This window comes from Carcharhinus amblyrhynchos, unplaced genomic scaffold (genome assembly GCF_965287045.1).
Source record: "Carcharhinus amblyrhynchos unplaced genomic scaffold, sCarAmb.v2.hapA chromosome_1019, whole genome shotgun sequence".
Lineage (NCBI taxonomy): Eukaryota > Metazoa > Chordata > Chondrichthyes > Carcharhiniformes > Carcharhinidae > Carcharhinus > Carcharhinus amblyrhynchos.
In genome coordinates this window covers 21,378-45,708 of record NW_027650759.1, presented here as the reverse complement: position 1 = coordinate 45,708, position 24,331 = coordinate 21,378, and the positions used below count along the sequence as shown (strand labels likewise).

The following is a 24,331-nucleotide window of genomic DNA, read 5'->3' as shown; positions in this document are numbered from 1 at the left end:
AGAGTGTGCAGGAGAGAAAAAGACCAAGAGAGAGAGAGACAGAGGGAGAAACTTAGAGGCTGAGAGAGAGAGAAACTTAGAGAGAGAGATGGAGCGAGAGCGAGAGAGACAGACCGATGGAGTGTGAGAGGGACAAACAGAGACAGAGAGATGGAGCGAGAGAGAGACAGACAGAGACAGATGGAGCAAGAGAGAGACAGACAGAGAGATTTTTGGTTTTGGGAGGGAATCCCAGAGCTTAGGGTCCCCCTCAGGCAGCTGAAGACGAGGCAGTCACTGGCGGAGTGATTAAAATCTGAGGATGATCTGGAATTGGAGGAGAGCAGAGAGCTCAGAGGTTACAGAGATAGGGAGGGGGTGTAGGGGCTGGAGGGGGTTACAGAGATAGGGAGGGGTGTAGGGGGCTGGAGGGGGTTACAGAGATAGGGAGGGGGTGTAGGGGGCTGGAGGAGGTTACAGAGATAGGGAGGGGTGTAGTGAGTTGGAGGAGGTTACAGAGATAGGGAGGGGGTGTAGGGGGTTACAGAGATAGGGAGGGGGTGTAGGGGCTGGAGGGGGTTACAGAGATAGGGAGGGAGGGTGTAGGGGCTGGAGGAGGTTACAGAGATAGGGAGGGGGTGTAGGGGCTGGAGGAGGTTACAGAGATAGGGAGGGGGTGTAGGGGCTGGAGGGGGTTACAGAGATAGGGAGGGGGTGTAGGGGCTGGAGGAGGTTACAGAGATAGGGAGGGGGTGTAGGGAGGCTGGAGGAGGTTACAGAGATAGGGAGGGGTGTAGGGAGCTGGAGGAGGTTACAGAGATAGGGAGGGGGTGTAGGGAGCTGGAGGAGGTTACAGAGATAGGGAGGGGGTGTAAGGGCTGGAGGAGGTTACAGAGATAGGGAGGGGGTGTAGGGGCTGGAGGAGGTTACAGAGATAGGGAGGGGGTGTAGTGAGGAGTGGAGTTTGGAGTTGGGATTGAATTGGATCATGATCAGCTCAATCTCCCATTCCCCCTCCCTCCAGGCGAAACCTCATCCATCGACCATTCCCCTTTGGCGATGACCTCCTATCGAGCCCTGACCTTTGCCCCCTTGAGCCGGGTGGCTCTCGTGGGTGGAACCCATGGCAACGAGATGTCGGGCATCTTCCTGACCCGTCACTGGCTGAAGAGCCCCTTCGAGCTGCAGCGTTCAACGTTGACGGTGACGCCCGTCCTGGCGAACCAGCCGGCTGTGGAGCGATGCGTTCGTTACATAGACCGGGACCTAAACCGGTGTTTCACCTCCGAGATTCTCCAGTGAGTCAACACAGTGCGGCGCTCCCTCAGCACTGACCCTCTGACAGTGCGGCACTCCCTCGGCACTGACCCTCTGACAGTGCGGCGCTCCCTCAGCACTGACCCTCTGACAGTGCGGCGCTCCCTCAGCACTGACCCTCTGACAGTGCGGCGCTCCCTCAGCACTGACCCTCTGACAGTGCGGCGCTCCCTCAGCACTGACCCTCTGACAGTGCGGCGCTCCCTCAGCACTGACCCTCTGACAGTGCGGCGCTCCCTCAGCACTGACCCTCTGACAGTGCGGCGCTCCCTCAGCACTGACCCTCTGACAGTGCGGCGCTCCCTCAGCACTGACCCTCTGACAGTGCGGCGCTCCCTCAGCACTGACCCTCTGACAGTGCGGCGCTCCCTCAGCACTGACCCTCTGACAGTGCGGCGCTCCCTCAGCACTGACCCTCTGACAGTGCGGCGCTCCCTCAGCACTGACCCTCTGACAGTGCGGCGCTCCCTCAGCACTGACCCTCTGACAGTGCGGCGCTCCCTCAGCACTGACCCTCTGACAGTGCGGCGCTCCCTCAGCACTGACCCTCTGACAGTGCGGCGCTCCCTCAGCACTGACCCTCTGACAGTGCGGCGCTCCCTCAGCACTGACCCTCTGACAGTGCGGCGCTCCCTCAGCACTGACCCTCTGACAGTGCGGCACTCCCTCAGCACTGACCCTCTGACAGTGTGACATGGTCTTATCTGTTTTCCCGTGTTTTGTTGTTTCAGATTGGATTCGAAGGATGGTTTGCCTCTCGAAGTTTGTAGAGCGAAGGAACTGGACCGTCTCCTTGGTCCTCGGGGTTCTGAGGAAGGAATGCATTTAATAATTGATCTGCACAACACCAACGCAAACACAGGGAACACTCTTATTATTAATAACTCCACCAACCACTTCTGCACACACATGGCATCTTACATACAGGTATCCTCTCTCATTCTCTGTCCCTCCCTCCATCTTTCACTCAATCCCTGTCTGTCTCTCCCTCTCTCCGGTGGCACAGTGGGTTTGTACTGCTGCCTCACAGCGCCAGGGACCCGGGTTCAATTCCCAGCTCGGGTCACTGTCTGTGCAGAGTCTGCACGTTCTCCCTGTGTCCGTGTGGGTTTCCTCCGGGCGCTCTGGTTTCCTCCCACAGTCCGAAAGACATGATGGTTAGGGTGGATTGGCCATGCTAAATTGTCCCTTAGTGTCCAAAGATGTGTAGGTTAGGGTGGATTGGCCATGCTAAATTGCCCCTTAGTGTCCAAAGATGTGTAGGTTAGGGTGGATTGGCCATGCTAAATTGTCCCTTAGTGTCCAAAGATGTGTAGGTTAGGGTGGATTGGCCATGCTAAATTGTCCCTTAGTGTCCAAAGATGTGTAGGTTAGGGTGGATTGGCCATGCTAAATTGTCCCTTAGTGTCCAAAGATGTGCAGGTTAGGGTGGATTGGCCATGCTAAATTGTCCCTTAGTGTCCAAAGATGTGCAGGTTAGGTCGATTGGCCATGTTAAATTGCCCCTTAGTGTCCAAAGATGTGTAGGTTAGGGTGGATTGGCCATGCTAAATTGTCCCTTAGTGTCCAAAGATGTGTAGGTTAGGGTGGATTAGCCATGCTAAATTGTCCCTTAGTGTCCAAAGATGTGTAGGTTAGGGTGGATTGGCCATGCTAAATTGCCCCTTAGTGTCCAAAGATGTGTAGGTTAGGGGGATTGGCCATGCTAAATTGTCCCTTAGTGTGCAAAGATGTGGAGGTTAGGGTGGATTGGCCATGCTAAATTGCCCCTTAGTGTCCAAAGATGTGGAGGTTAGGGTGGATTGGCCATGCTAAATTGTCCCTTAGTGTCCAAAGATGTGCAGGTTAGGGTGGATTGGCCATGCTAAATGTATGGCATCATGGGAATTGGTGGAGGCATGGTATCATGTAAGATGCTCTTACGGAGAGTTTTGAGGGGCACAGATCAGCTAGATAGTCAATATCTTTTCCCAAAGGTAGGGGAGTCTAAAACTAGAGGGCAGTTGAGAGTCACCCACATTGCTGTGTCTCTGGAGTCCCATGTAGGCCAGACCGGGGTAAGGATGGCAGATTTCCTTCCCTAAAGGGAACCAGATGGGTTTTTCCCACAATGGGTCATCAGGAGATTCTTAATCCCAGATTTCTTTCAGGGATCAGTGCCGGGTCCACTGTTATTTGTCATTTATATTAATGATTTGGATGAGAATATAGGGGACATGGTTAGTAAGTTTGGAGATGACACCAAGATTGGTGGCACAGTGGACAGTGAAGAAAGTTATCTCCAATTGCAACGGGACCTTGATCAATTGGGCCAGTGGGCTGACGAATGGCAGACGGAGTTTAATTTAGATAAATTCGAGGTGATGCATTTTGGTCGATTGAACCAGGGCAGGACTTACTCAGTTAATGGTAGGGCGTTGGGGAGAGTTACAGAACAAAGAGATCTAGGGGGACAGGTTCATAGCTCCTTGAAAGTGGAGTCACAGGTGGACAGAGTGGTGAAGAAGGCATTCGGCATGCTTGGTTTCATCGGTCAGAACATTGAATACAGGAGTTGGGACGTCTTGTTGAAGTTGTACAAGACATTGGGAAGGCCACACTTGGAATACTGTGTACAGTTCTGGTCACCCTATTATAGAAAGGATATTATTAAACTAGAAAGAGTGCAGAAAAGATTTACTAGGATGCTACCGGGACTTGATGGATTGAGTTATAAGGAGAGGCTGGATAGACTGGGACTTTTTTCTCTGGAGCGTAGGAGGCTGAGGGGAGATCTTATAGAGGTCTATAAAATAATGAGGGGCACAGATCAGCGAGATAGTCAATATCTTTTCCCCAAAGGTAGGGGAGTCTAAAACTAGAGGGCAGAGGTTTAAGGTGAGAGGGAAGAGATACAAAAGGGTCCAGAGGGGCAACTTATCCACACAGAGGGTGGTGAGTGTCTGGAACGAGCTGCCAGAGGCAGTAGTAGAGGTTGGGACAATTTTATCTTTTAAAAAGCATTTAGACAGTTACACGGGTACAATGGGTATAGAGGGATATGGGCCAAATGTGGGCAATTGGGATTAGCTTAGGGGTTTGACAAAAACGGGCAGCATGGACAAGTTGGGCCAAAGGCTCTGTCTCCATGCTGTAAACCTCTATGATTCTCTCTCTCTCTCCCACACGTTCTCTCCTTCCTATCTCCTCTCACCCTCTCTCTCAGAAGTTCCTCTGACCTTTACTTCAAAGCTAAGATATCTCTCTCTCCCTCCCCCATAAATTAATTATTTTCAGACAATCCTCATGCCAGCAACTCCAATGTTAATTTCTTTCCATCCACTTACAGCGGACCCTGGAGGGCTACGAATGCCAGGTCTTAGCTCTCGAGTTAAAAGATTCCAATCTCTACGACCTATCATCAGTGGCCAGACACGACTTGGGTAAGGGACAAAATGAAACAGAGATAGGGAGGGGGTGTAGGGGGCTGGAGGAGGTTATAGAGATAGGGAGGGGGTGTAGGGGGCTGGAGGAGGTTATAGAGATAGGGAGGGGGTGTAGGGGGCTGGAGGAGGTTATAGAGATAGGGAGGGGGTGTAGGGGGCTGGAGGAGGTTACAGAGATAGGGAGGGGGTGTAGGGGACTGGAGGAGGTTACAGAGATAGGGAGGGGGTGTAGGGGACTGGAGGAGGTTACAGAGATAGGGAGGGGGTGTAGGGGGTTACAGAGATAGGGAGGGGGTGTAGGAGCTGGAGGAGGTTACAGAGATAGGGAGGGGGTGTAGGGGGCTGGAGGAGGTTATAGAGATAGGGAGGGGGTGTAGGGGACTGGAGGAGGTTACAGAGATAGGGAGGGCTGTAGGCACTGGAGGAGGTTACAGAGGTAGGGAGGGGGTGTAGGGGGTTACAGAGATAGGGAGGGGTGTAGGAGGTTACAGAGATAGGGAGGGGTGTAGGGAGTGGAGGAGGTTACAGAGATAGGGAGGGGTGTAGGGGCTGGAGGAGGTTACAGAGATAGGGAGGGGGTGTAGGGGACTGGAGGAGGTTACAGAGATAGGGAGGGGTGTAGGGGGGCTGGAGGAGGTTACAGAGATAGGGAGGGGGTGTAGGGGACTGGAGGAGGTTACAGAGATAGGGAGGGGGTGTAGGAGCTGGAGGAGGTTACAGGGAGGAGGTCTGAGGGCTGTGAGATTTGATTAAAGTTGGATTTCTACACTTCTTGGCAGGAGTTGAAGTAGGACCTCAGGCACACGGAGTGGTCAGAGCTGAGAATATGGAACGGATGAGGAAAATTGTCCAAACTGCCCTGGACTTTGTGGAAATGTTTAACCAAGGTACAAACTATCAAATAGTATAGCATATCAGTACCACAAAACACACAGCCCTGAACACACACACTGCCCTCCCGCTCTCTCCCCATAGCCCTGTATCAATCCCCAAACTAATCCCACTGCCCCACTCTCTCCCCATAGCCCTGTATCAATCCCCAAACTAATCCCACTGCCCCTCTCTCTCCCCATAGCCCTGTATCAATCCCCAGACTAATCCCACTGCCCCGCTCTCTCCTCATAGACCTGTATCAATCCCCAAACTAATCCCACTGCCCCCGCTCTCTCCCCATAGCCCTGTATCAATCCCCAAACTAATCCCACTGCCCCCGCTCTCTCCCCATAGCCCTGTATCAATCCCCAAACTAATCCCACTGACCCGCTCTCTCCCCATAGCCCTGTATCAATCCCCAAACTAATCCCACTGCCCCGCTCTCTCCCCATAGCTCAATCCCCAAACTAATCCCACTGCCCCGCTCTCTCCCCATAGCCCTGTATCAATCCCCAAACTAATCCCACTGCCCCGCTCTCTCCCCATAGCCCTGTATCAATCCCCAAACTAATCCCACTGACCCGCTCTCTCCCCATAGCCCTGTATCAATCCCCAAACTAATCCCACTGTCCCACTCTCTCCCCATAGCCCTGTATCAATCCCCAAACTAATCCCACTGCCCCGCTCTCTCCCCATAGCCCTGTATCAATCCCCAAACTAATCCCACTGCCCCGCTCTCTCCCCATAGCCCTGTATCAATCCCCAAACTAATCCCACTGCCCCCCACTCTCTCCCCATAGCCCTGTATCAATCCCCAAATTAATCCCACTGCCCCACTCTCTCCCCATAGCCCTGTATCAATCCCCAAACTAATCCCACTGCCCCGCTCTCTCCCTGTATCAATCCCCAAACTAATCCCACTGCCCCACTCTCTCCCCATAGCCCTGTATCAATCCCCAAACTAATCCCACTGCCCCGCTCTCTCCCTGTATCAATCCCCAAACTAATCCCACTGCCCCCACTCTCTCCCCAGAGCCCTGTATCAATCCCCAAACTAATCCCACTGCCCCCACACTCTCCCCATAGCCCTGTATCAATCCCCAAACTAATCCCACTGCCCCCACACTCTCCCCATAGCCCTGTATCAATCCCCAAACTAATCCCACTGCCCCCACACTCTCCCCATAGCCCTGTATCAATCCCCAAACTAATCCCACTGCCCCCGCTCTCTCCCCATAGCCCTGTATCAATCCCCAAACTAATCCCACTGCCCCCGCTCTCTCCCCATAGCCATGTATCAATCCCCAAACTAATCCCACTGCCCCCACACTCTCCCCATAGCCCTGTATCAATCCCCAAACTAATCCCACTGCCCCCGCTCTCTCCCCATAGCCCTGTATCAATCCCCAAACTAATCCCACTGCCCCCCACTCTCTCCCCATAGCCCTGTATCAATCCCCAAACTAATCCCACTGCCCCCACACTCTCCCCATAGCCCTGTATCAATCCCCAAATTAATCCCACTGCCCCCCACTCTCTCCCCATAGCCCTGTATCAATCCCCAAATTAATCCCACTGCCCCACTCTCTCCCCATAGCCCTGTATCAATCCCCAAACTAATCCCACTGCCCCGCTCTCTCCCTGTATCAATCCCCAAACTAATCCCACTGCCCCCACTCTCTCCCCATAGCCCTGTGTCAATCCCCAAACTAATCCCACCATCCCACTCTCTCCCCATAGCTCTGTATCAATCCCAGATTAACATGGGATCCTGTTGTGTTTTGTGTTTCAGGAGTGGAATTCCCGGAATGTGATCTGGATATCTATCGCCACGTGAGGAATATGGACTATCCCCGGGATGCAGATGGGGAGATCTGTGCTGTTATCCATCCTGAGAGACAGGTCAGTGATTGGTCTGCACTCGAGGCTGGATCCCTTCCCCAGGCTGAGGCTGACGCCAGCCCTTCCGAATGGTCACTCCCTGGACCAATCCCAACCCGTATACTTGAGTGTGTCCAGTCCCTCCGCAGTGACCCTCACTCTGTCCAGTCCCTCCGCAGTGACCCTCACTCTTCCCAGTCCCTCCGCAGTGACCCTCACTCTGTCCAGTCCCTCCGCAGTGACCCTCACTCTTCCCAGTCCCTCCGCAGTGACCCTCACTCTGCCCAGTCCCTCCGCAGTGACCCTCACTCTGCCCAGTCCCTCCAGAGTGACCCACACTCTGTCCAGTCCCTCCGCAGTGACCCTCACTCGGCCCAGTCCCTCCGCAGTGACCCTCACTCGGCCCAGTCCCTCCGCAGTGACCCTCACTCTGCCCAGTCCCTCCGCAGTGACCCTCACTCTGCCCAGTCCCTCCGCAGTGACCCTCACTCTGCCCAGTCCCTCCGCAGTGACCCTCACTCTGTCCAGTCCCTCCGCAGTGACCCTCACTCGGCCCAGTCCCTCCGCAGTGACCCTCACTCTGCCCAGTCCCTCCGCAGTGACCCTCACTCTGCCCAGTCCCTCCGGAGTGACCCTCACTCTGCCCAGTCTCTCCGGAGTGACCCTCACTCTGCCCAGTCCCTCCGGAGTGACCCTCACTCTGCCCAGTCCCTCCGCAGTGACCCTCACTCTGTCCAGTCCCTCCGCAGTGACCCTCACTCTGCCCAGTCCCTCCAGAGTGACCCACACTCTGTCCAGTCCCTCTCGCCTCCCCGCCATGCCTCGTACCTTTCTCCTTGTCTGCGGATTAACTCTCCTGGGATTATCCTTGCTGACCCGCTCTCTCTGTGACCACAGGACAGGGATTGGCTTCCGCTGCATCCTGGTGATCCAATCTTCCTGACCCTGGAAGGACAGACTATCCGGTTTGATGGTGACCGCACCGTCCATCCCACCTTCATCAACGAGTCTGCTTATTACGAGAAGAAAACAGCCTTCAGTGTGACGGAGAGAGTGAGGGTCCGACTGCCCCCCATACACCGGCTCAGAGAGGGGGCCACACTGGGGGAGGGGGCTTCTCAATAGCACAGACCAACCCTGTGGACCCTCCCCATGGATTCCAGACACAGACACAGCTTCTCAACTGGGAAGGGGGTTAAAGGTTAGGGGACAACACGGGAGAAAGGGATTGAGAAATTTATCCGCCGTGATTGAATAGGGAGTGGGCTGAGTGGCCTCAGTCTGCTCCTGTACCTTATAGTCTTGTATGTCTCTCTCTGTTTCTATCGCTCTGTTTTTCTCCATCTCTCTCTGTCTTTCTTTCTCATGATCTGTCTCCGTCTGTCTCTCTCTCCATCTCTCTCCCTCTGTCTCTCTTTCTGTTGCTCCGTCACTGTCTCTCTCTTGCTCTCTCCGTCTCTCTCTCTCTGCCTCTCTCACTATCTGTCTCTGTCTCCCTCTCTTTATCCGTCTCTCTCTGTCGCTCTCTCTCTCTCTCCCCACCTCTCTCTCTCTCTGTTCTGAAACACTGCAAATACATTTCTGCGCTAGGTGTGAGATTACACAAGTGGATTAATATGTGAAAAACATGGTTTCTGCAAATTAACATTTTAATGGCCAAATTCCAGATTTTCACCGCTCACTCTTTCATATTTGTAAACTGAAACAACTCAAAAACACACTCGTTCAATGAAGAACTCACTGATTGTGAAACATCTGACTTTTTACAGTTCCTTTTTCTGTATCTCGGTTGGACCACACTGGGAGCACTGTGCACAGTTCCAGTCTCCGTATCCCTCAGTTAGACCCACACTGGGAGCACCGTGCACAGTTCCAGTCTCCGTATCCCTCGGTTAGACCCACACTGGGAGCACCGTGCACAGTTCCAGTCTCCGTATCTCTCGGTTAGACCCACACTGGGAGCACCGTGCACAGTTCCGGTCTCCGTATCCCTTGGTTAGACCCACACTGGGAGCACCGTGCACAGTTCCGGTCTCCGTATCCCTTGGTTAGACCCACACTGGGAGTACCGTGCACAGTTCCAGTCTCCGTATCCCTCGGTTAGACCCACACTGGGAGCACTGTGCACAGTTCCAGTCTCCGTATCCCCTCGGTTAGACCCACACTGGGAGCACCGTGCACAGTTCCAGTCTCCGTATCCCTCGGATAGACCCACACTGGGAGCACCGTGCACAGTTCCAGTCTCCGTATCCCTCGGTCAGACCCACACTGGGAGCACCGTGCACAGTTCCAGTCTCCGTATCCCCTCGGTTAGACCACACTGGGAGCACTGTGCAACAGTTCCAGTCTCCCTATCCCTCGGATAGACCCACACTGGGAGCACCGTGCACAGTTCCAGTCTCCGTATCCCTCGGTCAGACTCACACTGGGAGCACTGTGCACAGTTCCAATCTCCATATCCCTCAGACCCACACTGGGAGCACCGTGCACAGTTCCAGTCTCCGTATCCCTCGGTTAGACCCACACTGGGAGCACCGTGCACAGTTCCAGTCTCCGTATCCCTCGGTTAGACCCACACTGGGAGCACCGTGCACAGTTCCAGTCTCCGTATCCCCTCGGTTAGACCCACACTGGGAGCACCGTGCACAGTTCCAGTCTCCGTATCCCCTCGGTTAGACCCACACTGGGAGCACCGTGCACAGTTCCGGTCTCCCTATCCCTCGGTTAGACCCACACTGGGAGCACCGTGCACAGTTCCAGTCTCCATAACCCTCGGTTAGACCCACACTGGGAGCACCGTGCACAGTTCCAGTCTCCGTATCCCCTCGGTTAGACCCACACTGGGAGCACCGTGCACAGTTCCGGTCTCCCTATCCCTCGGTTAGACCCACACTGGGAGCACCGTGCACAGTTCCAGTCTCCGTATCCCTCGGTTAGACCCACACTGGGAGCACTGTGCACAGTTCCAGTCTCCATATCCCTCAGTCAGACCCACACTGGGAGCACCGTGCACAGTTCCAGTCTCCCTATCCCTCGGTTAGACCCACACTGGGAGCACCGTGCACAGTTCCAGTCTCCGTATCCCTCGGTTAGACCCACACTGGGAGCACCGTGCACAGTTCCAGTCTCCCTATCCCTCGGATAGACCCACACTGGGAGCACCGTGCACAGTTCCAGTCTCCGTATCCCTCGGTTAGACCCACACTGGGAGCACCGTGCACAGTTCCAGTCTCCCTATCCCTCGGTCAGACCCACACTGGGAGCACCGTGCACAGTTCCAATCTCCGTATCCCTCGGTCAGACCCACACTGGGAGCACCGTGCACAGTTCCAGTCTCCGTATCCCTCGGTCAGACCCACACTGGGAGCACCGTGCACAGTTCCAATCTCCGTATCCCTCGGTCAGACCCACACTGGGAGCACCGTGCACAGTTCCAGTCTCCGTATCCCTCAGTTAGACCCACACTGGGAGCGCCGTGCACAGTTCCAGTCTCCGTATCCCTCGGTCAGACCCACACTGGGAGCACCGTGCACAGTTCCAGTCTCCCTATCCCTCGGTTAGACCCACACTGGGAGCACCGTGCACAGTTCCAGTCTCCATATCCCTCGGTTAGACCCACACTGGGAGCACCGTGCACAGTTCCAGTCTCCCTATCCCTCGGTTAGACCCACACTCGGGGTACTTTGCACCGTTCCAGTCTCTGTATCCCTCGGTTAGACCCACGCTCGGGGCACTTTACACATTATCGCTCGATCGGATGGAGGTTATCTGATCTGCCTCTCAGATGGTGTTATTTGCGCCCCTGCACAGTTGGAGGGTGGATGAGAGTTGCCACAGTGAGCCTTACCGATGCGTGTTGGTAAGGTTTCCCTCAGTGGAATAACTTGTGTGGGGCTACCCATGGTGGAACAGCCGATATTGCCCCAGCACCCGTCCCACATTCCCCCAGCTGCACCCACCCATCGTCCTGGGGTTTGGGCAGAGCTTGGTGGCCCCTCACCTAACAGCTGATGTGAAGCCTCCCACAGTGGAGCGGCCTAACGTGAGGCCTCCCACAGTGGAGCAACCAAATGTGAAGCCTCCCAGTGTGGAGCGGCCAAATGTGAGGCCTCCCACAGCGGAGCGGCCAAATGTGAGGCCTCCCAGAGCGGAGCGGCCAAATGTGAGGCCTCCCAGAGCGGAGCGGCCAAATGTGAGGCCTCCCAGAGTGGAGCGGCCAAATGTGAGGCCTCCCAGTGTGGAACAGCCATTGTGAGGCCTCCCAGAGTGGAGCAGCAATTGTGAGGCCTCCCAGAGTGGAGCAGCCCAAAGTGAGGCCTCCCAGAGTGGAGCAGCCCAATGTGAGGCCTCCCAGAGTGGACCAGCCATTGTGAGGCCTCCCAGAGTGGAGCAGCCCAGTGTGAGGCCTCCCAGAGTGGAGCAGCCCAATGTGAGGCCTCCCAGAGTGGAACGGCCAAATGTGAGGCCTCCCAGAGTGGAGCAGCAATTGTGAGGCCTCCCAGAGTGGAGCAGCCCAAAGTGAGGCCTCCCAGAGTGGAGCGGCCAAATGTGAGGCCTCCCAGAGTGGAGCGGCCAAATGTGAGGCCTCCCAGAGTGGAACAGCCATTGTGAGGCCTCCCAGAGTGGAGCAGCCATTGTGAGGCCTCCCAGAGTGGAGCAGCCATTGTGAGGCCTCCCAGAGTGGAGCAACCCAATGTGAGGCCTCCCAGAGTGGAGCAGCCCAGTGTGAGGCCTCCCAGAGTGGAGCAGCCCAGTGTGAGGCCTCCCAGAGTGGAGCAGCCCAGTGTGAGGCCTCCCAGAGTGGAGCAGCCCAGTGTGAGGCCTCCCAGAGTGGAGCAGCCCAGTGTGAGGCCTCCCAGAGTGGAGCAGCCCAGTGTGAGGCCTCCCAGAGTGGAGCAGCAATTGTGAGGCCTCCCAGAGTGGAGCAGCCCAAAGTGAGGCCTCCCAGAGTGGAGCAGCCAGTGAGAGAATGGGATCCATCCTAAGCCTGCGCAGTGAGGGAGAGTTGGCATAATGAGCGTGCGCAGTTGGAGAGCGCCGGCGGCCGGCCCTTCCGAGCGGGCGCAGTGAGACAGTGTCGTTAACCGGCAGTAGTGAGCCTGCGCAATGAAGGAAAGCGGCCGCATTGGAGAGTGAGGGCCAGAGGGCGGTGAGAGCCGGCGGCCGGCATTACGAGCGTGCGCAGTGAGAGTGTGCCGACGACCGGTATTACGAGCGTGCGCATTGAGAGAGAGAGAGAGAGCCGGCGGTCGGCATTACGAGCGTGCGCAGTGAGAGTGTGTGTGTGTGCCGGCAGCGCTGAACATGCGCAGTGGGGGAGCGGGGAGAAGATGGCGGAGAAGACGAAGCGGACAGGAAAATGTCGGCGGTCGTGGCGGGAGAGCGGAACGCGGTGAGAGAGAGAGGCCGAGGCCGGGTCTGGTGAGGGAGAGTGAGGCCGGGCCTGGAGCCCCGATCCCCGGACCGGGTTCGGGGTGGGGGGAGGGGGAGGGGGGTGGGGGGAGGGGGGAGGGGGGTGGGGGGAGGGGGGAGGGGTGGGGGGAGGGGGGTGGGGGTGGGGGTGGGGGGAGGGGGAGGGGGGTGGGGGTGGGGGAGGGGGGTGAGGGTGGGGGAGGGGGGAGGGGGGTGAGGGTGGGGGAGGGGGGAGGGGGGTGAGGGTGGGGGAGGGGGGAGGGGGGTGAGGGTGGGGGGTGAGGGTGGGGGGAGGGGGAGGGGGGTGAGGGTGGGGGGAGGGGGAGGGGGGTGAGGGTGGGGGGAGGGGGAGGGGGGTGAGGGTGGGGGGAGGGGGAGGGGGGTGAGGGTGGGGGTGGGGGGAGGGGGGTGAGGGTGGGGGTGGGGGAGGGGGGTGAGGGTGGGGGGGGGTAGGGGGGGAGGGTGGTGGTGGTGAGGGGGTGGGGGGTAGGGGGGGAGGGTGGTGGTGGTGAGGGGGAGGGTGGTGAGGGTGAGGGGGAGGGTGGTGAGGGGGAGGGGGGGGTGGGGGTTAGGGGGGGTGGTGAGGGGGGGTGGGGGCTAGGGGGGGTGGTGAGGGGGGGTGGGGGCTAGGGGGAGTGGTGAGGGGGGGGTGGGGGCTAGGGGGAGTGGTGAGGGGGGGTGGGGGCTAGGGGGAGTGGTGAGGGGGGGGTGGGGGGTAGGGTGGGTGGTGGGGGGTAGGGTGGGTGGTGAGGGGGAGCCCGGGGGGGGGGGGGGGGGGGGCAGTACTCCAGCTGCGGCCTCACCAATGCCCTATACAGCCGCAGCAAGATCTCCCTACTTTTATATTTTATTAAATCGCCTCCCATCCCGGCAGCATCCTGGTAAATCTCCTCTGCACTCTCTCCAATGCTTCCACATCCTCCTTATAGTGAGGTGACCGGAACTGAACACGATATTCCAAATGTGGTCTCACCGAGGGCCTGTACAGTTGCAGCATTAGTTGGGGGAGGGTTTTTCACACGCAGAGTGGTGGGTGCCTGGAACACACTCAGAGGAGAGAGGGGGGGGGGAAGCAGGAACATTAACAACATTTAAGAGGCATCTGAATGGGTGTATGAATAGGGAGGGAATACGGACCGAGTAAGGGCAGGAGGGTTTATTTCCAATTTAGTTAGGGCTTCATGATCGGCATGGGCTTGGAGGGGCCGAACGGCCTGTTCCTGTGCTGCTCTTTCATTGCTGTTCCTCCACTCTGGACTCCACATCGGTCCAATGCTGTGCTGGGCGAGGGAGCGTGTGTTGGTGCGACCAGCTTTGTATCTTTCCTTGGACAGACTGGAGTCACAAATGTTCACTGTCCCTACTCTTGGCGCCCGGCCCTGCAGACGTTCCGACTCCCTCCAAGATCCCGGAACGCAGCACCTCCCCGGGGAAGCGAGCTCGGTGGTTCAGGACACTCCATCCGTGGTCAGCTGCCAACAGCACGCGGATGGAACGGAAGCCACAGCCTTGGATGAACATCAAAGTAAGAAGTCTCGCAACAGCAGATTAAAGTCCAAAAGGTTTATTTTGTAACAAACGCCGCTTACCTGATGAAGGGGCAGCGCTCCGAAAGCTAGTGGCGTTTGCTACCAAATAAACCTGTTGGACTTTAACCTGGTGTTGAGACTTTTTACCATGTTTACCCCAGTCCAACACCAGCATCTCCACATCATCATCAAAGGCCCAGAACATAAGAACATAAGAAATAGGAGCAGGAGTAGGCCATCTAGCCCTTCGAGCCTGCCCCGCCATTCAATAAGATCATGGCTGATCTGTCGCTGCTCAGTTCCACATTCCCGCCCTCTCCCCATAACCCTTAATCCCCTCTCTTATCAAGAACCCATCAACCTGCGTCTTAAAAATATTTAGCGAGGCAGCCTCCACCACTTCAACGGGCAGAGAATTCCAGAGATTCACCACCCTTTGAGTGAAGAAGTTCCTCTTCAACTCCGTTCTAAACCGCCCCCCCTTTTATCTTGAGGCTGTGCCCCCTAGTCCTACTGTACTTTCTGAGTGGGAAGAGTCTCTCCACCTCTATCCTATCCATCCCATTCATCATCTTATACGTCTCAATGAGATCTCCCCTCATTCTTCTAAACTCTAACGAGTACAAGCCTAGTTTATTCAGCCTCTCCTCATAGCTCAACCCCCTCAACTCCGGTATCAGCCTAGTAAACCTCCTCTGCACTCCCTCCAAGGCCAAAATATCTTTGCGCAGGTGCAGCGCCCAAAACTGCACACAGTACTCCAGCTGCGGCCTCACCAATGAATGTCCCTGACTATTGTCCCTGAAGCTTTCGAAAGCTTCCCCAAAAGCTTGTGAATCTATTATCAAATAAATCGGTTGGACTAAAACCTGGTGTTGTCAGGCTTTTTACTGTGTTTACGCCAGTCCAACGCCGGCATACCCACATTATTGCTCTGTTAGCAGCAGCGAATTTTATGCCCTGTGTTTGTGACTAAAATCACAGTTGTTTCCATAATGTGGGTTATCAATGTGCCTGACTATATCCAGTCTACCTAACTTTAGGCTATTTTTCTATGGTGTACAGATATATGTGTTAACAGCATCTTTACCTGTTGCTCACACTAATTAAAGCAGTCTCAGAATCACCTCCACAAAACCTTTCCCGCCAAACCCAAGTCGCCCCATGAATGTTGGCCCCTCGCTCCCTGAGCCCCAGCGATCACAGAGAGAGCGGCGAATCCTGGCAATCCCAGAGCCCGGCTAATTCCTATCCACAGCAAGGTTTACATCATGAGGGATTCTCCCAGAACGGACACCGGGCACCTCCTGAAAGCCCCGATGGCAGGAAGCACTGAGATGATGGTCTAACGATATCATCAGCAGAATATTAATCCAGTGACTCAGCTAATGCTCTGGGGACCCGGGTTCGAATCCCGCCACAGCAGCTGGTGGAATTTGAATTCAACAAAAAAAATCTGGAATTAAGAATCTACTGATGACCCGTTGTCAGAAAAACCCATCTGGTTCCCTTTAGCGAAGGAAATCTGCTGTCCTTACCCGATCTGGCCTATGTGTGACTCCAGAGGCACAGCAATGTGAGTGACTCTCAGCTGCCCTCCAAGGGGTAACTAGGGATGGGCAGTAAATGCCCCCCAGCCATGAATGGATAAACAAAAAGGCACCAAGGATTGAGTGTGTGTTCAAGAGGGAGCCCCAAAGGTCATCTCTGTGACCCTCTCGCACTCCAACATCCCTCCCGGACAGAGGTCACCTCTGTGACCCCCTCTTGCACTCCAACCCCCTCCCAGACAGAGGTCATCTCGATGCGATGGGTGGGGGAGAGGGTGACAGGTAGAGAGGTTAACATGGGGAGACAGGTCGCATAGCGACATGAGTAGAGAAAGAGAGACTGATTATTTCACTAATCCCCTCCCATCTTGTTTTGCAGTTTCTCCACGCTGCTGCGCGATAAACCACTCTGTACCTCGTGGGAGAAGAAGATGGCAGCAAAGAGGGAGAAGCAGGCACTGAAGGAGATGAGCCAACGGCTTCTGGAGGGCCGAAGGAGAGAGAAGGAGGTGAGAGAGCGACGTCGCCACAGGCCAGGCTTCCACAGCTGGTTAGGGATTCGATTCACATCTGGCTGTCCCTCACATGACGCCGTTCTCCCGTGTGCATGCGTGCCAGGGACGACCACCACCTGCTCCAGTGCGTGAGCTGCCCTACCCCCACTCTCCCTCATGGCCTCCACCCCTTGGTCCTTGCTCCTCACCCCTACTCGGCCCCTCTGTCATGGCCCTGGCACTGGACTCCCCACTCCCTGACGTGTGCACGCGCGCACACAACCACCCACCGGTCCCGTCTCGTCTGTCGGTGCCCCGCCCCCCCCCCCGGACTTTCTTTAAACCCTTACACCCCCTTCTAGTCGCTCGAAAATACCCTCCGCTTCCGGCCTCTTCAGCATCCATTGATTCCCATTGCTTCGCGATTGGCGGCTGTGACTCTTCAACTGCCTGCTTTGGGTTGGGGGGTGTTGCTAGGCTCTGGAATTCACTCCCTAAACCCCTCCACTTCTCCCCTGTTTAAAGATTGATGCTTAAACCCTGTTATGTCTTATTCCACTGAGTCATTGTTTGTGTTTGGAGCTCTGGAATATTTTGCCAAGTTAGATGTGAAATGGTGAGTTAATTGTCTTCAATAATAAATAACCTGCAGAGGAAACATCAGAGGTGTCATTGGGTGGACTTCGGCTTTTTAAGTTCTCCGAGTACCATACAGGCTAAGCAGAGTTCAGTCAGATTTCTTTGCCGATGTAATTATAAAGATGCTCAGAAGATTGCTCTCAAAGCCAGGGGCTTCACCCCCTCGCTGGGGCCACTGGGTAGCTGCGTTTGACCGATTCTCCTTCTCCCCCCGGGGCAGGCAAAGAAACGCCGGCGTAAGGAAAACTTGAAGCGAAAACTGGAGAACGAGAGGAAGTCGGAGGTGGTGGAAGTGGTGAGTCTGCTTGCGGCGTGTGGTGGGATTTGCTGTTGTAAAACTCTAGGAGTCCTCTTCGTGCCCCTTGACGATGCTGACTCTGTGTCCCTCCCCCAACCAACCGCCATCCCCTGGGCCAAATTTCCTTCATCTCCTGAGAAAGTAGAGTCGTATGCTCTCTATCTCTCTCTCTTTAGCAAGGCCTTTGACAAGGTACTGCATGATAGATAAAGTTCAATCTCACAGGATCCAGGGTGAGGTATCTAAATGGATACAAAATTGGCTTCTTGACAGAAGCCAGAGGGTGGTTGTAGAGAGTTGTTTTTCAAACTGGAGGCCTGTGACCAGCGGTGTGCCTCAGGGACCAGTGCCGGGCCCACTGTTATTTGTCATTTATATTAATGATTTGGATGAGAATATAGGGGGCATGGTTAGTAAGTTTGCAGATGACACCAAGATTGGTGGCACAGTGGACAGTGAAGAAAATTATCTCCAATTGCAACGGGATCTTGTTCAATTGGGCCAGTGGGCTGACAAATGTCAGATGGAGTTTAATTTAGATAAATGTGAGGTGATGCATTTTGGTCGATTGAACCAGGGCAGGACTTACTCAGTTAATGGTAGGGCGTTGGGGAGAGTTACAGAACAAAGAGATCTAGGGGGACAGGTTCATAGCTCCTTGAAAGTGGAGTCACAGGTGGACAGAGTGGTGAAGAAGGCATTCGGCATGCTTGGTTTCATCGGTCAGAACATTGAATACAGGAGTTGGGACGTCTTGTTGAAGTTGTACAAGACATTGGTAAGGCCACACTTGGAATACTGTGTACAGTTCTGGTCACCCTATTATAGAAAGGATATTATTAAACTAGAAAGAGTGCAGAAAAGATTTACTCGGATGCTACTGGGACTTGATGGATTGAGTTATAAGGGGAGGCTGGATAGTCTGGAATGGATATCTAAGGAAATAAAGGACGGTATCAAATTGAAAGAAAATGCATACAAAGGGGCAAAGAATAGTGGGAAACTAGAGGATTGGGAAATCTTTAAAGGTCTGCAGAAATCCACAGAAAAAGCTATAAAGTAAGGTGGATTGTGAGAATAAATTAGCTCAGAATATTAAAAACAGATAGCAAAAGTTTCTATAAATAAAATGAAAAAGAGTGGCGAAAGTAAACATTGGTCCTTTAGAGGATGAGAAGGGGATGTAATAACTGGAAATGAGGAAATGGCTGGGGCATTGAACGGGTATTTCGTGTCGATCTTCACAGTGGAAAACACAAATAGAATGGCAAAAATTGATGACAGGAAGGCAGGTGAGAATGTAGAAACTATCATTATCACAAAAGAGAGAGTGTTGGGCAAGTTAATGGGGCTAAAGGTAGACAAGTCTCCTGGTCCTGATGGAATGCATCCCAGGGAACTAAAAGAGATGGTGGGAGAAATAGCAAACGCACTAGTGGTAATTTACCAAAATTCACTGGACTCTGGGGTGGTTCCCACAGATTGGAAAACAGCAAATGTGATGCCACTGTTTGAAAAAGGAGGTAGACAAAAGGCAGGTAACTATAGGCCGGTTAACTTAACTTCTATAGTAGGGAAAATGCTTGAATCTGTCATCAAGGAAGAAATAGTGAGACATCTGGATATAAATTGTCTCATTGGTAAGACACAGCATGGGTTCATGAAGGAAAGGTCATGTTTGACTAATTTGGTGGAAATCTTTGAGAACATTACCTGTGCAGTGGAGAATGGGGAACCTGTGGATGTGGTGTATCTGGATTTCCAGAAGGTATTTGACAAGGTGCCGCACCAAAGCCTGCTATATAAGATAAATGTGCACGGTGTTACGGGTAATGTATTAACATGGATAGAGGATTGGTTAACAGAAAGTAAGGAGTGGGGGTAAATGGGTGTTTTTCTGGTTGGCGATCAGTGACTAGTGGTGTGCCTCAGGGATCAGTGTTGGGACCACAATTGTTTATGATTTACAGAGATGATTTGGAGTTGGGGACCAAGTGCAGTGTGTCAAAATTCACAGATGACACTAAAATGGGTGTCAGAGCAAAGTGTGCAGAGGATGCTGAAAGTCTGCAAAGGGATATAGATAGTCTCAGTGAGTGGGTGAGGGTCTGGCAGATGGAGTACAATGTTGGTAAATGTGAGGTCATCCATTTTGATAGCAATAACAGCAAAATATCCTATAATTTAAATGGTAAAAAATTGCAGCATGCTGCTGTGCAGAGGGACCAGGGTGTCCTTGTGTAGGATTCTCGAGTTGGTTTGCAGGTACAGCAGGTAATTAAGAAGGCAAATGGAATTTTGTCCTTCATTGCTAGAGGGATGGAGTTTAAAAACAGTGAGGTTATGTTGCAGCTGTATAAGGTGCTGGTGAGGCCACACCTGGAGTACTGTGTACAGTTTTGGTCTCTTTACTTCAGAGACTGAATAGACTGGGTCTGTACTCGGAGTTTAGAAGGCTGAGGGGGGATCTTATTAGAGACATATAATGAAGGGGATAGATCGGGTAGCGGTAGAGAGATTCCTCCTGCTTAGAAAGGATAGCAGGACTAGAGGGCACAGCCTCAAGATAAGGGGGGTGCAGTTTAGGTTGGAGTTGAGGAGGAACTTCTTCACTCAAAGGGTGGTGAATCTCTGGAATTCTCTGCCCGTTGAAGTGGTGGAGGCTACCTCACTGAGTGTATTTAAGTCACGGGTAGATAGGTTTTTGATACACAAGGGAATTAAGGGTTATGGGGAGAAAGCGGGAAAGTGGAACTGATCCACTTCAGATCAGCCATGATCTTATTGAATGGCAGGGCAGGCTCGAAGGGCTAGATGGCCTACTCCTGCTCCTATTTCTGATATTATTGAGAAAGGATATACTGACACTGGAGGGCGTGCAGAGGAGATTCACTAGGGTGATTCCGGAGTTGAGAGGGTTGGCTTATGAGGAGAGACTGAGTAGACTGGGGCTATACTCATTGGAATTCAGAAGAATGAGGGGAGATCTTATAGAAATATATAAGATTATGAAGGGAATAGATAAGATAGAAGCAGGGAAGTTGTTTCCACTGGCGGGTGAAACTAGAACTAGGGGGCATGGCCTCAAAATAAGGGGGAGCAGATTTAGGACTGAGTTGAGGAGGAACTTCTTCACACAAAGGGTTGTGAATCTGTGGAATTCCCTGTCCAGTGAAGCAGTTGAGGCTCCCTCATTGAATGTTTTTAAGGCAAGGGTGGATACATTTTTGAACAGTAAAGGAAGTAAGGGTTATGGTGAGCGGGCAGGTAAGTGGAGCTGAGTCCACACAAAGATCAGCCATGATCTTATTGAATGGGGGAGCAGGCTCGAGGGGCCAGATGGCCGCCTCCTGCTCCTAGTTCTTATGTTTTTCTCTGGAGCGTAGGAGGCTGAAAGGTGATCTTAGAGGTCTATAAAATGATGAGGGGCACAGATCAGCTAGGTAGTCAAAGGTAGGGGAGTCAAAAACCAGAGGACATAGGTTTAAGGTGAGAAGGAAGAGACACAAAAGGGTTCGGGGGGTGGGGGAGGAGGGGTGGAGATGGTAAGTTCTGGAACAAACTGTCAGAGGTGGTGATAGAGACAGGTACAATTTTGTTACTTAGAAAGCGTTTAGATAGTTACATGGGTAAGATGGGTATAGAGGGACACTGGCCAAATGTGGGCAATTGGGACCAGCCTTGGGGTTTGAAGAAAACGGCAGCATGGACAAGTTGGGCCGAAGGGCCTGTTTCTGTGCTGTAAACCTCTGCCTCTCTTTCTCTTCCCATACCCCCTCAGCCTGTGCGAATAGAGCAGCCTGAATTTCAGGCTAAGAAGAACTTGAGTTGAGTTTCTCTTCAAGTATAAAATTATAAAGATTGTGTTCCTTGATTGGCAACGGACTCATTGTCTTCTGGTGTCTCCGTCCCACAGATCAAAAACCCCCGGAAAATCAAGAGGATGAAGAAGAAGCAACTGCGCAGGATTGAGAAACGGGACACTCTGAGGGTCTTGCAGCAGAGCCGACCCCGGGGGCAACGGGAGCAAACCGGAGCGACCGAGTGACAAACGGCGGGGAGAAGAGAGCGACAGAGGACCAGGGACTGGGTGTGGGGATGGATATCCGAGAGAGAGAGAGCCAGAGGGAGGCTCTCCCTCTGGCTCCTCCCAGTCAGTCAGAGATGTGAAGAGGAAGCTGTACATTAATATCACGGCGCTGATGTGCCTGATGTTTAAGCTGTGGTGGTTAAAGTGACAACAGGCCTTCGACATTGCCTATTTTCTAATTTGTGTGGCTGTTTGTGTGAGCCTGCGCGTGTGTGACTGCGTGTGCGCGAGAGCCTGTGTCTGTGCACGTGTGAACCTGCCTGTGGGTGTGCACGCACTCCTACGCGAAGGAGACTGCACTCTGTATTGCGACTTTGACACACACACACACCAATGCAGCTTAATTGAACGGAGATAATAAAAGCTTTGATTTATTTTCTGATAAACACCATTGTTTAGTTTCAGTGTCTGGCTCCACTCAGCATCGATTCCATCCCACCAGGAGCCCCGGCTGTTCCCCTGCTTCCTTCTCTCTTTCTCTGACCCAGGGATCATCCCAAATGTGTGAGGGAATGCCAGGAGCAGCACCGGGCATGCCGAAAAATGAAGTAAAAATCTACTAGTCGCTACTCTCCGCTGCCTGTTCGCGTTACACTGAGGGAGAATTTAACACGGCCCAATGCACCCTAACCAGCACGTCTTTCGGACTGTGGGAGGAAACCGGAGCACCCGGAGGGAACCCGCGCAGACATGAGGAGAATGTGCAAACTCCACACAGACAGTGACCCAAGTTGGGAATTGAACCCGAGTCCATGGTACTGTGAGGCAGCAGCGCTAACCACTGCTACCAAAGAGAGAAAGACAAGAGACAGGCAGACAGACAAAGCAAGAAAGAGATATGTGGAGGAGTTTAAGGAGGGAATTCCAGAGCTTGGGGTCCAGGCAGGGACTGTGATAGAACTAAACAATCCCACAACCACCGGATCAGATCTAAGCTCTACAGTCCTTCCACATCCAGTAGGGAATGATGATGGACAATTAAACAACTCACTGGAGGAGGAGGCTGCATTAATATCCCCCTCCTACGTGATGGAGGAGTCCAGCACGTCAGTGCAAAAGATAAGGCAGCAGTCTCCAGCCAGGAGTGCTGAGTGGATGATCCATTTCGGCCTCCTCCAGTGGTTCCCCGGTATCTCAGATCCCAGTCTCCAGCCAATTTGATTCACTCCATGTAACATCAAGAAATGGTTGGAGGCACTGGGAACTGCAAAGGCAGTGGGCTCTGATAACATTCCAGGACTAGGACTAAAGAGTTGTGCTGCAGAACTTGCTGCTCCCCCAGTCAAGCTCTCCCGGTACAGTTACAACACTGGCATCTACCCAACAATGTGGAAAATTGCCCAGGTATGTTCTGTACACAAAAAACAGGACAAATCCAACCCAGCCAATTACTGCCCAATCAATCTACTCTCCATCATCAGTAAAGTGATGGAAGGGGTTGTCGACAGCGCGATCCAGCAGCACCTGCTCAGTGACCCCCAGTTTGGGTTTTGCCGGGGGGGTCATTCAGGTCCTGACCTCGATACAGCCTTGGTTCAAACATTGTCCCGCAGTGCAGAAAAGGCCAATCCACCTAACTCTCACATCTTTGGACACAGGGGCAATTTACCATGACTAATCCACCCTAACCAGCAGGACTTTTGGACTGTGGGAGGAAGCCAGAGCACCCAGAGGAAACCCATGCAGACACGGGGAGAACGTGCAGACTCTGCATAGTCACCAGTGGCCATAACTGAGAATGGGGTACAGATCCTTTAAGACTGAGGTGAGGGGAAATTTCTTCACCCAGAGGGTGGTGAGTGTGTAGAATTCACTCCCACAGAAAGCCAAGTCACTGAATGGTTCCAGACGGAGATAGCTGCTTAGATTTTAATGGTATTTCAGGTTTGTGGGGGAGAGTGATGTTGCGATAAGAGGACTAGCCGCCATGTCAAACGGGGCAGCAGCTCGGAAGGGGCCAAATGGCCAATTCGTGCACCTGCTTTGAGTGTCCGGGGTATAAGTGAATCCCATATTCTTCACACCTTGTTGGAACAAGTCCCACAATCTCCCCACTCCCCACGGGAACGAGTTCCACATTCTCCCCCACTCCCCTGTGGGAGTGTTTCCCACATTCTCCCCACTCCCCTGTGGGAGTGTTTCCCACATTCTCCCCACTCCCCTGTGGGAGTGTTTCCCACATTCTCCCCACTCCCCTGTGGGAGTGTTTCCCACATTCTCCCCCACTCCCCTGTGGGAGTGTTTCCCACATTCTCCCCCACTCCCCTGTGGGAGTGTTTCCCACATTCTCCCCCACTCCCCTGTGGGAATGTTTCCCACATTCTCCCCACGGGAACGAGTTCCACATTCTCCCCCACTCCCCTGTGGGAGTGTTTCCCACATTCTCCCCACTCCCCTGTGGGAGTGTTTCCCACATTCTCCCCATGGGAACGAGTTCCACATTCTTGCTTCCCCCTGTTCACTCCCTCCCACCTCTCCCTCCCTCCCTCCCTCCCTTCTGCTCTCTCCCTCCCTCTCCCCCTCCCTATATCTCCCCCTCTTCCTCTCTCCTCTGTATCTCCTCCCTCCCAACTCTCCCTCCCTGTCTTTCTCCCTCTCTCACCTCTCCTTCCTTCCCTCCCTCCCTCCCTCCCTCTCCATCAGTCCATCCTCGAACTCGCTGAACAGGATTACCTGATCCCTGTCAGAGAGCCCAGAGTGGGGCCAAGAGGAAGGCAGTTCGGCCCGTCTACCCCCATGCAACACCACCCCCCTCCCCGCAACCCCAGAGTGATCCAGTCGATCCCGTCTCCCCGGTAACCGTAGACATGTTCAGAAAGGCTTTCCGATCCCCATTCAAAAACC

General features: G+C 53.8%; 2 protein-coding genes across 2 annotated transcripts; both read left to right on the top strand.

Moving 5' to 3' along the window:
• The first annotated feature begins 981 nt into the window (after positions 1-981).
• On the top strand, positions 982-8,731 carry LOC145340436 (aspartoacylase-like). The gene is made up of 6 exons (XM_080184903.1): positions 982-1,277; positions 2,028-2,223; positions 4,625-4,718; positions 5,501-5,608; positions 7,387-7,496; positions 8,373-8,731. The coding sequence occupies exons 1-6, from the start codon at positions 1,039-1,041 to the stop codon at positions 8,598-8,600; spliced, it is 975 nt and encodes a 324-aa protein (XP_080041029.1). The 5' UTR covers positions 982-1,038; the 3' UTR covers positions 8,601-8,731.
• A 4,038-nt stretch (positions 8,732-12,769) lies between these two features.
• On the top strand, positions 12,770-21,834 carry LOC145340437 (coiled-coil domain-containing protein 86-like). Its single transcript, XM_080184904.1, has 4 exons — positions 12,770-12,867; positions 16,346-16,475; positions 17,320-17,394; positions 21,314-21,834. Exons 1-4 carry the CDS (start codon positions 12,806-12,808, stop codon positions 21,443-21,445), a joined length of 399 nt encoding a protein of 132 aa, XP_080041030.1. The 5' UTR covers positions 12,770-12,805; the 3' UTR covers positions 21,446-21,834.
• Positions 21,835-24,331: the final 2,497 nt, after the last annotated feature.